General features: G+C 37.0%; 1 protein-coding gene across 2 annotated transcripts; it reads right to left on the bottom strand.

The window, feature by feature from the left end:
• Window positions 1-793: 793 nt before the first annotated feature.
• On the bottom strand, window positions 794-15,197 carry MTF2 (metal response element binding transcription factor 2). 2 transcript variants are annotated; one of them, XM_010189045.1, is made up of 14 exons: window positions 15,001-15,197; window positions 14,773-14,854; window positions 13,180-13,275; window positions 12,697-12,797; window positions 12,221-12,369; window positions 10,911-11,006; window positions 9,900-9,968; window positions 9,031-9,154; window positions 5,722-5,789; window positions 5,163-5,333; window positions 4,646-4,754; window positions 4,389-4,447; window positions 4,138-4,242; window positions 794-1,429 (listed from the first exon to the last, which is right to left on the bottom strand). In XM_010189045.1, the coding sequence occupies exons 3-14, from the start codon at window positions 13,253-13,255 to the stop codon at window positions 1,075-1,077; spliced, it is 1,482 nt and encodes a 493-aa protein (XP_010187347.1). In that variant the 5' UTR covers window positions 13,256-13,275; window positions 14,773-14,854; window positions 15,001-15,197; the 3' UTR covers window positions 794-1,074. The 2 variants fall into 2 exon arrangements, with proteins under 2 accessions (XP_010187347.1, XP_010187348.1); XM_010189046.1 differs by lacking the exon at window positions 5,163-5,333.
• Window positions 15,198-17,676: the final 2,479 nt, after the last annotated feature.

Consider the following 17,676-nt stretch of genomic DNA (forward strand, 5'->3'; position numbering starts at 1 on the left):
GACTCCCATCAGCTTAGTTCATAACTGGGACACAATTTACAATCAGCGTGCCACAATAGCTTTCAAGTTATTATTTCTAGTAGAGTTAATTTAAAAACGTTCAGATCCTGCATTAGCTTTTAAACAGTTAATTCACATGGAAACCAATGGAATATATCACCTCGAGCGTATGAACGTCAACGACTGCACCCATTGCCTGAACACGCTGCACCGCTTTGACACTTCTTAGTACACAGAAAGCAACAGCACCCAATAAGCCTGAGAAGAAATGCTGCTGTGTAAATATTGGCAACTATTCCTGAAAAAAGAATTATGGGATGTAATCTCCGAAGCTGCCCAATCCCATAATTTGTATTGCATAGGTCACAATCACACATATATATACATGCACAGGTATGTGTGAGCGTATATACATCGCTATATACGCGCACACGTGCGCACACACACACACAAAGAATATATTAAGACGACAATGAAGTCTGGTCACAGAGCAATTTACAGGCTCAATATATTTTTTCTTTTTTTTTTTCCTCTTTTTTTCTTTTTTTTTTTGTTCTTTTTACACTTTGTTTGAAAGAAAAGTTCAGTATTTTACAGTCTTCGGTAGGCATTATATACACTGCACTTATGCAATCTAGAAAGTATTGAAATAGAAATACATTTCTGCAAACATTTGGGTAAGAAAACAAACCAAAACTTCTCAAAGATTTGTGCTATCTACATAGGATTTTCTCTAAATCACAATAACTGTATCCATGGAATGTTTTCTAGAAAATGTCTTTTCCTTTTTTTAAAACACCATGCACATTTTTTAAGCAATTGTAACCCAAAATATCCCAACCTAAAACAATCTAACAATGTTCAGATTAAAAAAATTTACGTTTCAGATCAGATTTTAAAAAGATAAGTCTTTATCACAAGAGCTGTAATGAGAACAGTTACACGTTAAGGCTAAACTGGTTTTGTTTTGTTTTTTTAGAGACATTTAAAGACACGTTTCTCTCATGGCTCCGCATTATGAGCTGTACTTACTTACAGATGACAGTGCAGTGAACATAATGTTCAGTCCTACAGTCAGGATGCAGTTGCTCCTTCCCACTCCACAAGATACTGCACCTTTCCATCAAGTGTCACCCGACGAGCCAACACACGGTATTTCTCCCCACAAGCTATTCTACCTGCCGCACCAAAATAACTAGTAATCGAGTTCTTTAGATGATTGAGCTGTAATTCCTGATCTGCTAAGTTGTTAAGTATCTCCGTATTGAGTTCGTCATACTGGTAGTCTTCCTTGCTCTCACCATCTTTTACAATTTCTGAATTTTGAGTCTGGAGTGCTTTTCGTGGAAAGCGACCTCTTCTCCTCAAATGTGGTATTGCAGCAGGCCAAGTTCTTCCTGTACGAGTCCTTTTTCTCGAGTCAGATAAACTATTAAAAAGAAAAAGCCCCAGCATTAACTCCAAGGAACTCCATCAAAAATGTACGCTTCATCATCAGTTATTTCCATGCAACTTGTGTCGTAACTTTTGTTCTGCTTTTAACTGATAACTTGTTGCCTACAGACAGATAACTATAAATACAGCACTTGAAAATAAAGGTTTACATAAAGGCAATTGTATTAATTTAGCAAAATATCAGAAAGGTTAGCTAAATTATATTAACTTATTCCCGTATATGTTAAGAATAATATTTTGATACAGCTTAGGCAAATTTTTAAAAACTGTCTTCAGAGAAGTCTGCACAAAAAGTGCTTAAATTTGCCAATTAAAAATACTGCTTTATCACACAGGCAGGCCTGGACTATAAAAGAGTTTGATACTTGAAGTTAGTTAAGACTGAATTAATATTTCTTTTTCATTCTGAATTTATCTCAAATTAAAAACAAATATGAAAGAAGATATTGCAAAATCTATTCTACCTCACATGTGACTTTCTAAAGACTTATTATATGTGGCAAGGAAAAACAAAATCAAAAGCTCAGATTTATACCTGACAACAGAAAATGAAGCCTCCGACATCACAGAAGAATAAACCATCCTCCAAACATTAGGACGGTCCAAAATATAAACCCTTACGTAAAAACCTACATCTATAACTTACACATACTAAAACCACGTTTGATGAAGTTGTAAATTACATGGCATGCAAACTTCGATGTTCAAGACTTGTATGTAACACACTGAGGAAAAAAGCCTCTCTTTAACACTAAAGAAAAAGGAAGAAAGGGCAGAAATACAAAACAGTGACTTAAATCTTTAGGTAACCATTTCAGAAGTCTAAGTTAAACATGAGTTTCTGAAGACAGCCCATTTGTAGCAAATGCACAAAAAAAAGTGACTCATGACAGCACTTGGTAGCATGAACCAGAAAGAGAAGAGACAAAATAAGTGGATTGAGGACCCACATGCCTCAATAAACAAGAAATTTATGTTTGTTGAACTTGAGAGGGAAAAGTTCAAGTAAAAATTTATTTGCAGAAAAGCCGATTGTAGTTAATAATTTATTTACGAGGACTATGCCAAAAATTTTTCACGCTCTATTGACTAGAAAAATCACAGCATACTTACTGTTCTTTAACATGAATACACAAGCCCACAAGAAGAAAAGCTTCTAAAATTAATTCAAGCATCATCAGCTCTTTCATGGCCTTTACTAGAAAACAAACTCTAAACACTGCCTGAGCTTAAATTCTTTTCAGTAAATATAATTTAACTACCTACTCTACATCAACAAAGAATAGCAGTTAGTGAGCACGAAAAACCCTCCACCCTGTGTGTTGTCAGCAGAACTAATAAAGACTAATTTTGTCTTATTTCTTTAGATTTGTCCATGCAGTTTATAGCTCTGAGTCTCAGTTGCTCATGACTCCAAATCCCAGTGAACTAACACACCCTCAATGTTATAACCCTTTGCAATATCCTCAGTTCTCCATTTCACCCACTAATTCTGCAATACCCTGAACCTCCACTTCACATCTACTACGGCTGCCTCGCATAACTTAAGTCAAGCTCCTACCTTTTATCTTCTACCTTTGTTTTGCCAAAGCTTCAACGTAAAAAAAGCCAACAGAAAACAAACAAAGAAAAAAAAACCCCACAAAACACACAAGAAAACAGGCTCCCCAAAACAAAGCAGCACTGGTAACGACCAGGCCAGAGATAATTAAGAAATTGTCTGCATTTCTGCAAGGGTTGATTGGTGGTTTGAGCCTCTCTCATCCGATCATCTGTCTTCATAAGTCTTGTTGGACAGTAATTTCTTCGGAACTACCTGGGTCAGGTTTCATGGAAGCACTGTGCCCTTGTGGCCAAGAAGGCCAATGGCATCCTGGGGTGTATCAGGAGGGGGGTGGTTGTAGGGCAGAGAGGTTCTCCTCCCCCTCTACTCTGCCCTGGTGAGACCACATCTGGAATATTGCATCCAGTTCTGGGCCCCTCAGTTCAAGAAGGACAGGAACTGCTGGAGAGAGTCCAGCGTAGGGCTACAAAGATGATCAAGGGAGTGGAGCATCTCCTGCTGAGGAGCGGCTGAGGGAGCTGGGGCTCTTTAGTTTGCAGAAGAGGAGACTGAGGGGAGACCTCATTCATGTTTATCAATATTTAAAGGGTGAGTGTCACGAGGATGGAGCCAGGCTCTTCTCGGTGACAAACAATGATAGGACAAGGGGTAACGGACACAAACTGGAACACAGGAGGTTCCACTGAAATTGGAGAAGAAACTTCTTCTCAGTGAGGGTGACAGAGCCCTGGCCCAGGCTGCCCAGAGAGGTTGTGGAGTCTCCTTCTCTGCAGACATTCAAAACCCGCCTGGACGCCTTCCTGTGTAACCTCATCTGGGTGTTCCTGCTCCAGCAGGGGGATTGGACTGGGTGAGCTTTGGAGGTCCCTTCCAATCCCTAACGTTCTGGGATTCTGTGAAGTTAGCCCAAAAGATTCAAAACCAACTAGAAATGCAACAGCACCTCAGGTTGTAAGAAACCAGACTTAGAACTTCACATGTCACGCTTTGGTAAGATCTCCCTTGCAGGATCCCTGCAACTTCTGTTTATTAAGGATGAAAATATTGCTGAACGAATTGTTTCCTGTCTCCTCTCAGAAAAATTTAATAAAATTAATAGAGAGTAACTGAATAATTACCTATAATGTCTGGAAATGCTAGATGAGGTAGTTTCTTTCATACTGGCAGCACCTGTGGATTCCACATCTGAGGTATTGGATGAATGTGCAGTTCCATCAGATTTCCTGATACGCCAGGGAACAGGGTTGCCATGTAATGAAAATAGTCTTATATTAAGAACTGAGCTGACATTTCAGAAGCAAACAGATAAATGACATGGTATTGTAATGTTTTACAGTGATTTTGTTTAAATTTCCTGGTTTTTATTTACCCAACAGTGCAGGGTAATTCCAAGGGTGGGTTCTCTATCACTGGAACTGGTTCATTATCCTAAAAAAAACCAAACAAAAAAAAACAACCAAGAAACAAACAAACCACCAAACTTCAAAATCAGTTTTAACTGCTGTATTGATTTTGTTTGAGAATGAATGGGGGGGATATCATGACTCAGATTAACTGGTTATAATTTTTTTCAATTATAATCCAGTTAGAGGGAAAAAGAGGGGAAAAAAGTATCCAAACCCTTACCAGAGGAGAAGACTCTGGAGTTTTGTGAATCATTTTTCTTGTGTAGGGACCAGGTGGACGACCTACTGATTTTTTTTTCCCCTTTCTTTCTATACCATTACTTAATTCCCTAGGAAAAAAAAACATATATATTCACGTGATCACACTTGGTAAAAAAGGTGGCACATTTACTAATCCAAGGTACAACTTCACATCATACTTCCTATTTAGGATTAATTATTGCCCAAGAGCTCCAGAAAGGCAAGAGATTTTGTCTCCCAAACAGTAGCAAAGTCAGTATTGTTTTCTATCGTTCTTCTGCTAAACTTCATGCTGGGTTTTGGGGGTTTTATGGGGGTGGGGGTAGGTGTTGGGTGTTTTTGTTTTTAAAAACATCTTGTTCTCACAAATAGTCCACCTTCACAGTCACTTTCAAAAATACATTAAACAATGAAAAGGCCTTTTTGTAGGCACCGAAAATACACCTGAAGTAGCCCGAATTTACCAATATATTGCTAGAATGACTGAGTTATTTTACCTCACATCAGGAATTGGTTTAGACGATTTTCTCCCTTTAATTTTGAACTCATGGGAAGTTCCTTCTGGTTCCTTCTCAGCCTTCAAAGCTGCGTTTGGCGGCACAGGAGGAACGCGAATTCTCAAGCCAAACAAGTGTTTCTTTTTCTTTATTTCTTTTCCAGACATAAACCTAGATGATTTTAAATTCACGGTTAAAATTTTGACCCCAAGGAAAGAACTTTTACGATAACAGTACACATGCAAAACAAAGCTAGGCAAATTAGAATATTCAATCTAATGCTATTTTATTCCCCTCTTTCCCCTAACACAATCCTCACTCTCAAATACAGAACGTGAAGTGGGAAGAGGATGGAAGTTAAAACAATTTTTTCTCATTATCTGGGTTCCACTCATAATTATACAATGTTATAGTTTGACACAGAAACAGTATTCAAAATTTAAATGTTATCTGCAGCCAAAGTGATTATCAGACAGATTGAGCAAAAGAGACTGAAGACTAATCTACATCAGATTAAACAGGCAAACAACACTTAAAACAAGAAGTACCAATAACTTACATGGTCTTGTAATCATTTAATGCCTCCAGTACATGCTCATATCTTTCAGATTTTGGTGTATCTGCCAGCTGTGAAGTATTAAGAAATCATTTAACCTGTCAAATTCTTCAGTAATAGAAAGATTCCAGTTACTTGCAGTCACCGTAACTACAGATCTGGATGTGAAGTACATTTATGAAGTATTAGCTGTGCAAACCATCTCATCCTAAAGGATATTAATCATTATCCCACGTATTCTGTGATTTATATCCACAGAACTCATGCCAGGATCAAGCCCAGGTCAAAGCATTTTGCGTTTTACTTCCAAGTACAAGACAAATCTCAGAGAATTTTAAAATACTCAAAGACTGCTAAGAAGAACTCTTCTTCTGTGGCATTACGCACTCCCATATTAATTGAGACTACAAGCAGAAGATGATTATATTGACACAAGAACTTAAGTTATCTTATTGGTGACCATTTCAACAGAAATCCTACCACAGGATCCAATTTGCATTTTTTGCCAACATTAGTCAGCTCGGGACCAATAGAATATAAAAAAAAAAAGGTGCCCAGATAGGTTAGAGTGAGCTAAAATAAAAGTAAATAATTTTCACGCCCCTTTTGTTATGACCCAGTCTCTTCTTGCACAAAAGCCTGAAGTAGCCAGTCCCTATCAAGCTACCAAAACACGGAATCTTCTCTTTGAAAAAACACACGCTTATGAATTAGAGACAAAGCAGAATAAGTATGGTGGCAACTAAAAAGAACTGGACACAACATTTACGTAATAGAATTTAAAATGAGATTATTTTCCTATTTAGACAGCTGTTTTTAAATTCCAGTGAAGCTACCATATTTCCAGTTGCTATGCCAAAACGTTGCAGAATTTATACCCAATTGGCTCTGCAGTAAGTTTATCTTTAGTGTGGACAAAGTTTTTAAGGTTCACTATTAGTATGAACACTACAGAGCAGACTGCATAACATCTGCAGCTCAAAACACCCTCTCCAAACACTTTCTAAAAAGAATACAATTCTGACCAAAGGGGACAGATGGAAACGCTCCAAAAATTAAATGCGCTAACAGCTAAATAAATCAGTAAATATACTCATAAAATCTAACCTTTTAACATCATTTTAGGCAAGAGTCACAGTCTACCTGCCTGCCAAAGTGAGGTATTAAACTGATTTTAGCCAAAGAAACTAACAACTGCTTTTACACATCTGTGTCATATGCATTCAGTATAATCCACTGCTATCCAGAATCTTGTAGCTCTGCAGGACTTAACTACAGAAAACTGCTATATATTTATTGTGTCCTAAATAATACCATGCTAAAAATTACTTAGGAGGTCAGATAATTTCACTGTTTACCCCTATTTCACTTATGAATAAAAAAATCCCACACTTCTCTTACTCAGTGATATAAGCAGCCAGAAAAAGAAACCAAAGTGTCATTTCTAACAGTGGTAGGCTAAGAATATTACAAAAACCCTAAAACCACTATGTTGTAGATGTTATTCTGTGACTGATTTCTGTTTAATAAAGAAATCAGATTATAGAGGTAGTAAAATACGTTTGTCTTAAATTCTTCAACACCACTTTTCCCAACTTAGTGAGAGACGTTTAGAATAAAAGAACCAAATCTTTAAGGCTTCCTCAACACAGCTTTCACACACTTACTTAAAATCTACCCCTTCAAAAACATAGTCTTCAGACTTAAAAGAAGTCGTTTCCTTGAAGGTGTAGAAGCATTGGTTAAGGAACTGAAAGTACCACTTAATAAAGAGGTGAGTTTCCTTATTTTGGATCTCCTCTCTCCTTCCTCCTGCTCAGTTGTGTTTTTCACATAGATTGAATGTGTATGGATTGAAAGAGGAAAGGGGGAAGAGCAGCACAACGAGGACTGAAGCCTTTCAACTTCTTCAGAACAGCAAGTGTGCTCCAAGCCAATGGCAGCAAGATGGCCCCACTCTCCTCATCCACACCACAGCTGCTCTCCCTGGCCATTCTGACATGAAATTACGTTATATCTAAAGAAAGTTACATTAAGTCAAATAAAACCCATTCATTTCTTCTACATTTCCCTCAATACTATGAGAAACAAGTCAAAATTAAACTCCGCTTACGTATTTTTTAAAAACACGTAGTAAGAGAGCCGGAACATTTCGTTCTGTGAAATTCTATTTCTTGTCTTTTTGATTGGGTGAGAATTACCGCATTTTGTGGGGACTCTAATTAAAGCTTGAGACGTGATATGACTTAGCTAAGACAGCCCAAAGTAAAGCCACATGACTATTCAAAATGACACTGATTGTTGTTTAAGTAATGCTCGAGTGCTTGCCTGTTTTTCTAAAACTTCTGGTATATAAACATATATAGTTTAAACTGTTTTCCATGATTTATGAAAACCAAAGCCCACGCTTGATTCTCAAATTGTGTCTGCTAGTAAAAATAGATTACAGACATAAGAATTTACTGAAAAGAAGTATAAAAGTAGGATGTACTCATAAGAAAGCCAGTTATATGGTATTAAAGTAATTTTCATGCAAGAAAAAGGCATACCTAGTAGCAGTATGCAAATTTTAACTTAGACATAAATTTTGCATCCAACCTTACATGTAGAAACAAATATCTACAGTGTTCCTTAATTAAATATGAAGTCAATTTGCTTGGGGAAATGGATTTCCTTTAATGCTAAGGTAACTGCCCAGTAAATCAAAGAGCTGGAAAAATAACTAGTATAGTCATGAACTGAAAACAAGATGACTCGACAAGCAGCAGAATCGGACTGGAAAAGGATCTACACAATTTTTAGACCTGGAGACAAATTAAATCACTCCCATGTTTGGAAGAGGGAGGAAAGAAAAAAGTGTTTGCGTAGAATAATTTGTTGTATGTTACACCTTAGAGACTTTGAAGAGGTCTTCATATGCGATGCACTCTGCATTCAGTTCTACATTTAGATTTTCTGGTCTGTGCACATGAAAATATCAAAGAACTATGAGACAATTATAAAATGAAAGAAAAGGAAAATATACATGCAACAGAATAAACAGTCGAGTATAAATAATTAAAGTTGCCATGCAAATAAAGTAATAGTTACATGGGTCACTTAAGAAATTTTATAGCTCAGAAAAACATACACCACTTAAAACATTCTATTTCTGCAATGAAATGAAAGATGGAACTCCTCATTATTTGGGATTACCAGACTTTAAGGTAATAAAGGATTTAACATCCAGAATAAAGCAGTTCACAGGTTGCTAACCTGCAGCACATGTGTGCACTGTGAGGAAAACCAAGGAAGAGTATTCCAGTTACTTACCTCACCAGGATGCAATCTATCCCAGTTTTCATTAATGTATGCCATGAGTTCAAGCTCTGAATCAAAGTATTTCTTTTTATGAATAACACTTAGGTTGTAAAGGCATAGATGTGCTATATCTACCCTAGAATTCAGAAATATTTGAATAAAAACAGAGAAAGAAAAAGCACAATACAGAGAAGCACAAGTTAAAACACAATCCAAGTAACAACATTATGAAGTCTCCTGTCATCTCAATCCTCAAGTGACTGCTTCTGCTTTGTACCTTACCTTCATCTCTGCCTCATCTCATTGTCATTACGTTCTTTAAAGTCCAAAACTGGTCTAAACCATGGGATAATTAAGTAAATCCAAATTAATACTTGAATTTATAATTTCTGAATTCATGCAAGTCTCTTGGTGATTTAACATTTAACAAGCTAATTTCCACTAGGTATTTGTTAGCACAAAACAGGTATCTACTAAATTGGACGTAATTTCTAATATGGGTTAGCTCAAAGATTTCAAACTACAACTGACTATTAAATCTCATCAAGGAAGCCACTATAAAACATCAAGGTGTGTACTCCAGTACTCATTACATGTGCCTTATCTAATGGCAGAATGCCAAAACTGCAAAAAAAAGACTTTGTTCAGGCATCTCCATTTTCACACACACAAGCGAGTATTTGCTTGCTACTTTACTGAACAATCCCAAGAGCATGCAAGTGCAATATCTCTCTACACTCAGGGATAAACTTTGAAGGAAAAGTTGTCCCTGTTTATACAAGCAGTAAGAACTCAAACAACTCAAGACAGAATCAAAATACCAGAAAGAAAAACAGAACATATACGCAACTTTTCACTTCTTGTCTTTAATTCATACTTACCATCTCAAGGGTAAACGTTTGAGGTATTCTGGTCCAGAACTGCAAACTGAGCAAATGAACGTATAAAACCTAAAAATATATACATAGATATATGTACATGTGTCTGGATGGTGGGTGTCTGTACACACACATGCTTTTAATGCTTTAACACCTCAGTTATTAAAAAAACATTAATATTACAGTGAAGCAGGCTAGGAACTACACCATATGGCACTTGACAGTCCCTTCATCCTCCACCTTCTTTTATCAACTTCCACAACTTGTGCTGGTACCCTCCAGGCCAGATAAAATGTACCTCCTCAATTTATCTTGGCACCGCTGTTTCATACTCCCTGAGAAAGCCCCTCAGCTTCTATCACTGAAGATGCTCTGTAATGTCCCCAACTCCATTCTCCCAAATGCAGAAACCTGTCCACTAGTGTAAACATGCATTTATGAGGACCTGGATCCTAATCCAGTGCCTTCAAACAAATATTCCAGCACAACCAACAACTAAAAGAAAGTATAGTAGTTAAAGAATGATACAAGCCTTGATTCCCTTCTCCAGTTCTCTCATCTGCTCCACCTGCTCCAAGTTCCTCTTAAAATGAAAGCACAGACCAATGGTTTTTTATTTGCTTCTGTCCTGCCTCACCACACATGAACAGAGGATGTGCTATCCTTCCTACTACCAATAGTACAGGGAACTACCACTGCACACACACACTGACAGCCTTCATCTAACTTATCAGGCCCAATAAGGCTGTCTGCTTTAAAGCTTTAGCCAGCACCTATAGTCTGAATGACTTCCACACAAAGCAAGGTCAGTACCAAGTTTGAATTCAACTATTCCTTGGTTACCTCTCCACCACTCACCACCCCACATGCTTTACTTCATATAATCTTCTACACAAAATCCATCCCACTTTTGGAAAAGATCATTATTACAGAAGCCTTATTAAAAGCTCCTATGTGAGATTCCCTCCACATTTTAAATGAATACAACCATGAAGTACAGCTGAAGTTTCTTACCTGTCACCAAAAAGCATTGGCTTCTGGAGGCACTGCACACAAGCCTCATGAAACCACTGCTTACATTTGCAGCACTGCAACATCTTTAGATACCAGCTTCACCAACAGAAAGAAAAAACAAGATGCATTAAATAAGTTACTGAAAACTGTTCAATACGTTAAAGTTAAATAGCAAGGGATCTTCTGACTCAAACTGATTTTCAGAGTTTCCAAAACAAACAGTCCTCTGTAGGGATATTTCAGTAACATTTAGTCCCACAATGAATCATTACTAGAAAAAAAATGAAGAATAAAAGATATTCTAGCAAAAGGATTAATTAAGTTACTAAACGAAGAAAATTTCCTCTGCCAACCACCCTTTAATTAGCGATAAGAATTCCATAACTCCATCTAAGCTCGGTCTCACATACCAGATTAGCTTCCTTGTTACTTTCCAAAGCACGACACAGCCGTATTAAGTCAAACATTTGTTCTGAGGATTCAGCTACATGAATCCTCAAAATGAGCCTCACAGTTTATACCTTTTTTTTTTCCTTTTTCAGCTCCTCCCTCGAGAAAACAAACCATGCAAAACTGAAGGTGATGGTTGTCCAAGTGTGCAACATCCTGAAACCAGAGCTCTGTCCTACGAGTATGAACTCAAAAGCTTCACTTCTGTGGGACCCTTGACTTGCCTTGACTTCAAATCTTCAATGCTATTTTATTCGTTCACTCATCCATGCAGATACCAAAGTTTTTATCTCTACCTGCTTAAGAAGTCCTCTTCTTGCCTTTCTTGTAAGAAAGAACCAGCAGAAGACTCTGTAATGCCATAAGAGGCAAAAAGTCTTTCCCTCACCAATCATTGCAATCCAGGATATGATATTATGGTAGAATCAGACCTTCCAATAAAATTTAATAGACTAATCTCTAGATACATTTATATTTGTGACTAATAACAGAGCTGAGTTAACATCAGAAAAAAACACTGCCTACAATTGCCAAGATCAACAGACAACTCCATCCAATCCCAACACTTAACAGCACCAATGCAAAAAAACACATTCTTGCTTGTTGTAGAATGGACTGCGATGTTATGTGATGGTGACATGATAAAGTTAAAACAAACTGAAATATCTGATGGGAGAAGCAAAGCCATTAATAAAATATTTGCCATGAGACATTTTAAGAAATACAGATATAATTTCAAGATCCACTTTGCATCGCGTTTAATACCGAGACACAAAAGAAACAAGTTCACAAGTAGAAGTCTACAGGATCAGGGCCAAAGTTTACAGAGAAAAGCTCTTCTACATTATCTGTTTACTTACTCTCCAGGTCCTCCACAGTAGCAGTAACACTGCTGGACATTGGTTTTATGACCTGCATCCCACTCCAGGTCTGTTGCATTGTATGGTAAGGTTTGTTTCATGACTTGCAGTGCTTTAGCATTTGGTCCCTTCTTAAGTGCACCACCCCTCTGAGGCAAAACAAATACATTGGTTTACAAAAACAATAATACACTTCTGAAACTTTCAAATCCTTTAATTTGAAGGTTATGAAAATCAGTCTACAATCAAGTAAAATACTTTCATTATATTTAATATGAGATTATTTAAAAAGAAATCAAAAGCCAAATATTAACTATTTCTAAAATAAATACTAATTCTCAACATGTAAATATTTAATTCAGATCAAAGTTAAGAAAAAGTCACTGAAAAAAATGCGCTTTTATTGTTTCAACTTTAAAAAACAAAGTACGGGTGCAATACGGGATGTATTAAGAAATGTTCTTCTAGAAACACACCTTGGTTGTTGTTGCAAAAACGCACTGTCGACAGAGCCATTTATCATCTGAATCAATCACACTGGAATCAATATTTGGTGTGTGACACAGCTGATGATAACCTGTACAAAAATTATCAGCCAAAGTGCTATTAAACTGTTGAAATAAGCTTACACAGAATTAACTATCTATAAATTCAATGCAACTATAAGGCATTATCCATCATTAAGTACCAAAAATCTGATCCAGAAGATCGGTAACAGTCAAAATGTTATTTTAACTTTTCTTTTTTTAGTGGATAAAAAAATAAACTTTACTTACAGAACATGTGTGAGCCACTTTACCATGGTGGATCGTTATTCACTGAGCTGCTAACAGCCACTAAGGGCTATAAAACTTAAGATCAGTTGAGCAGTCATAGCCAGGCAAATATCCTTCTTCATAAAACAAATCAAAATATCTTTTAAAATTAAAAATAAATAGGAAAAAGAAATATCTCGTTACCTTGCCCACATTTATCACATATAACCATTTCATTCGGTGCTTCTGAATACTCTTCCTGACATATTGTACAGACCATTTCCCCACTTTCAGTGGCTCCTAGACAAAGACAAGAGTGATTTTTTTTCAGATTACCTCTGCAGTTGGAACAGTTACCACCTGCATGGCTCTTTCATCATTTCAGTTACAGATCTATGCATTCTAGAAACACATGGTTACAGAGCCTAACTTTCTAATAAGCAATAAATCCAGACATTCTGTACAGACTGTACATGTTAAAGTATTTATATCACTTATCATAAGCTACCAGATATTTATAGGCCATATATTGCCTATTTACTGTGCAGCCCATGGTACCATAATATCAGCAATAAAAATTAAGTATCTTCATAAAAAAAATGTAGAAAATATGTATAAACAGATCCTATCTGGACAGCTGATAGGGATGTTTTGTATTTACAGTTGTTTGTGCTTCTTCTCATTTAAATATATGCACCATTTGGTGCATTTTACTTTGACAGATCTACCCAAGGTGCTTTAATATTAAACTCTAACACTTCTAGGAAATATGTTATCACTATCTGCAAGCATTCACAAGCACACAGTTAACAGCAGAGGTCAGAAAAATAACATTAGCTTGCAAACTGGAACAAAAAAAACTACATCTTGCTCCAATTATACCATGTATCAAGGTAAAAATCTGGATTAAAACACTAGTTACTTTATCTGCATGTTATCATACTCATGCATGATAGTTTGACAGTTACAGTAAATGAATTAAACATCATGAATAGTACACACAGAAGCAGAACAGCAGTATTTTAAAAGCTTCAGAAATAAAGCAGTTGATTTTTTGCTACTATGAATACAAAGCTTCTCCTGTTAGCAGATAAAGGGTTTAAACATCAAGAATCAGATTAGATTCCCATCGCCTTTATATGATGAGGGAATTGTAACCTATTTTCAGAAAAAAATTGTCACTGAAATTGCCAGCCATTGTCATTCATCAGCATTAGATTATCAAAGTACCAGCTGCCTCCCAAATACCTGAAAAAATCAAAGGTAATATACAATAGATGTCTCACTTGAGACTTGGACATTTCCTCCTTACATGAATATGCCAAAATCTGTAATGGTTTCTTACGTGCAATAGTTACAGTGTTACTTTAAAATCTGAAAACTCCACTCAAACCCAGGATTTTTTCAGTCTTTGGTTTCCTTCCACATCATGTTTCAAGTGAAAACAATAGGATATTAACTCAGTGTAAATTAGGGTCTGGAGCTTTCTGTTATTCTGGAGTATTATACTCTATCCCCATGGAAATAAACTCAAATATGATTGTTTTTAGAACTGTTCCCCCTTCCCTGCACATAGTTATGTGAAGGAAAAAAAAACCACACACACAGGAAAGTAACTGCAATGAGAAAGAATTGTTTATAAAAAAAATCCTTTTCAATTTGCCTAATTCACGAACCTGGGTCACATTAAACTAAATTGCCCTTTAGGATAAAATAAATTATTACATTATATTCCTGTAGCAGATATAGTAATCTAAACAAAATACCAAACAATGACTACTTCATTGAAGTTCTTGCCTGTTTGTATGTCCTTCCAGAGAACCCAGGATTTGGAACTGTCTTCAAATATAATGAAGCAGTTCTGTTTCAGTTTGTTTATCTGAAAAACAAAAACACAGCGGAAGCCGTGAGTTAAAGGACTAAACAAAAGAAAGTGTTTAATACTATGTAAATGAGACAGTAATACTGTAAAATTTAACTAACACATCATACTGCAAGACTCCAGTGAAGTGAAAAGTTATTTACCTTTTTGATAGTTCCAAGATAAAACAAGCCATCTGACCATCTAGCTAGGACATCCTGACCTTCTTCAAATTTACACAGTGGCTTTTTGGGTTTCTGTCCATCACGTAACGACAGCTTGGTCAGAGATGCTGAGGTCTTATGGCTTCGACGTAAAGGAGAGCGCTTATGGACCAGTGAATTACCCACCGCTGTAGAGTCTCTAAAGAAAGGGAAGCAAGAGAAAAGGTAATCAGAATTAGGTTAAGTAACAAACCGTATATTTTAAAATATTTATACAATTCAGAGCTAGAACTCACTTGGCTAACTCCAGAACTTCAGGTCATGAAAAATCTGGTCATGTTTTCAGATTTTGCACACCTGCAATGTCTCTGCTACTACAGGAGTCTACTAATTTTGAAAGAGATTACTTACGCAAAACATTAGTCACCCAAGCCCCTGACAGTTTCCCAAAATTCCAAGGAAGCTAAAAAGGTCCTAAGCCAATTCTAACTACATGGCCTACTTACATACCTAACTCAGGCATGTACAACAAAGCTTCACACTTTGCCACTAAGCATATCACAGAATCCCAAAATATTAGGGGTTGGAAGGGACCTCGAAAGATCATCCAGTCCAATCCCCGTGCCAGAGCAGGATCACCTAGACCAGGTCACACAAAGCACAGCTGTAGAGGTCTCCAGCACAGGAAGGATTTCTACATGTGTTAAATCGCTAATGCAAGTTGTCCTGTTAGAATAAGGAAGGAAAACCAAAAGATCTTGCAACTTCTCTTCACACACGAAACTCAAAGTTATAAGTTCCTTGAATCAATAACACCTTTTCCTCATACAACTCCACAACACACAGCCTATTTATATGTAAGTGTGAATATGCTCTTATGTCACGCTAGCTATCAAACACTACACTCCAAGTAAAGGAGTAAAATACAGAGAATTGTAAAATAGGACCAGGCAACACACAAGGGAGTATTTTCACAAGTAACAGGCAGAATTTGAGACTGTAAAGTTACATTCCTATGTCCAAATGTATTTCTCTTTAGAAACTAAAAGTATGTATGACTGATGCAAACACAAGGACAGACCACAGAATTAGAGAAGACAGAGTCAATGGAAAGAACAAATTTAGGTTTAGGTACACTGTCAGCACCAGAAACATTTGAATTAGTCACAAATGAATCTGTGTCCTATATAGTTTAATGAGAATTACTATTTACATGTTAGAGAAGTGACTGTAAAGTTTCAAAGAGAAGGGACTCCCTTCTCCCTAAAAGGTCCCACTACTTACATTTAATATGAAAACTAAACTGGAATTATAATGGCTTTAAAACATCAAAATATACAAAAATGCAGAAGTTAGTATTCTAGAAGGCAACCAACAATTTTCTTTATACTAAACAGTTTAAACCAAGAAGGTTAGACAAGACAGTTAAATAGCTGTTTTAAGCACCTTTATAATCAGTGTAAGTCTAAACAAGAGCAGCCATAGTGGGTCAGACAAGCATCCCCCCCAGCCCAGTAACTCCAGCATCCTCATACACAACTGGGTCACCAGTTTAAGTCCTGCCTGATCCCAAATGCAAAAATATTCAGGGAGGTGACTAGGAAAATACAGAGGAACAGAAAAAACTTAAGACTAGCACTCCTCTCCCAGGTGTTCTCTAGGTTTCTTACAGGCTATGCATCCAAAGATTTCAAGCAGTAATATTGATTTCTTTTAGTCCTTCATAGTATTTTCTTCTGCAAATTTTCCTACATGTTTTGTTGGACCTGTAAAGCAGCACCTCTCCTTCTTTCACAGCTGGCACCTTGTCACTTCATTAGACACCCTTCATCATTGCATCAGAAAACTCATTTTCCACCTTCTCCCTTCAAGTCCCAGTAAGGATGATCGGACCCAGCCACACATTTCCCAGGTAAAGAACCCTACCAATTCTGTTACCTCTCACATGGGAGCTGTTGAAGTTACTGCTGCTTTCCCCCAGTTCTACTCTAACCTCTGATAGACAGGACAGGACCCAGGCAGCATTCAAAACACATTTACAGTAACAGAGTGAAATAGCACGGCAGCCTAGACCACTTTCTATTATTTGCTCCTTTCCAACTAGTAATATTTATAGCCTTTCTCCCCCACACACAGTGCAATCAGGCGTAATTTCTCAGAATTATTACAGACTGCAGGTTCTCATTCTAACTGCTCCCGGACTATCGTTTCTCTTCTCACTGTGGATTATTTCTGTTTGCACTGGATCTCATTTGCCACTTCATTATCCAGTCACTCCATAGCTTGAAGTCCTTCTACACTTTCTACATTATTCAGGACCTTTCATCATTTAAACTTACCTTTCATACATCACTGCAAATTTTTACCCCTTTTCTTGTAGTAGCTTAAACTCAGTAGCTTAAATCTTTGCAAAGGCCTCTGAAGCACGGTCCTAGTCCTTAACAACTGTTGCAATCACATTTAACTCTCCTCTTTGTACCTGTACACCCATTTACACAAAAGTACCAAACAGGCTCAGAAACAAACATGCCTGAAGTCAGCCAGTCCAGAGAGGAAAATAAGGTTTTACCGTCATCAGTTCTCCAAACCTTTCTCCAAACACACACATCCAACTTCACACAAAGCAACATTCAAAGGCTAGGCAAGGCTTGGTCAAAATAGCCTAGAAATAGTTGT

This window comes from Mesitornis unicolor, unplaced genomic scaffold (assembly GCF_000695765.1).
Source record: "Mesitornis unicolor isolate BGI_N332 unplaced genomic scaffold, ASM69576v1 scaffold947, whole genome shotgun sequence".
In the NCBI taxonomy this organism is placed as follows: Eukaryota; Metazoa; Chordata; class Aves; order Mesitornithiformes; family Mesitornithidae; genus Mesitornis; species Mesitornis unicolor.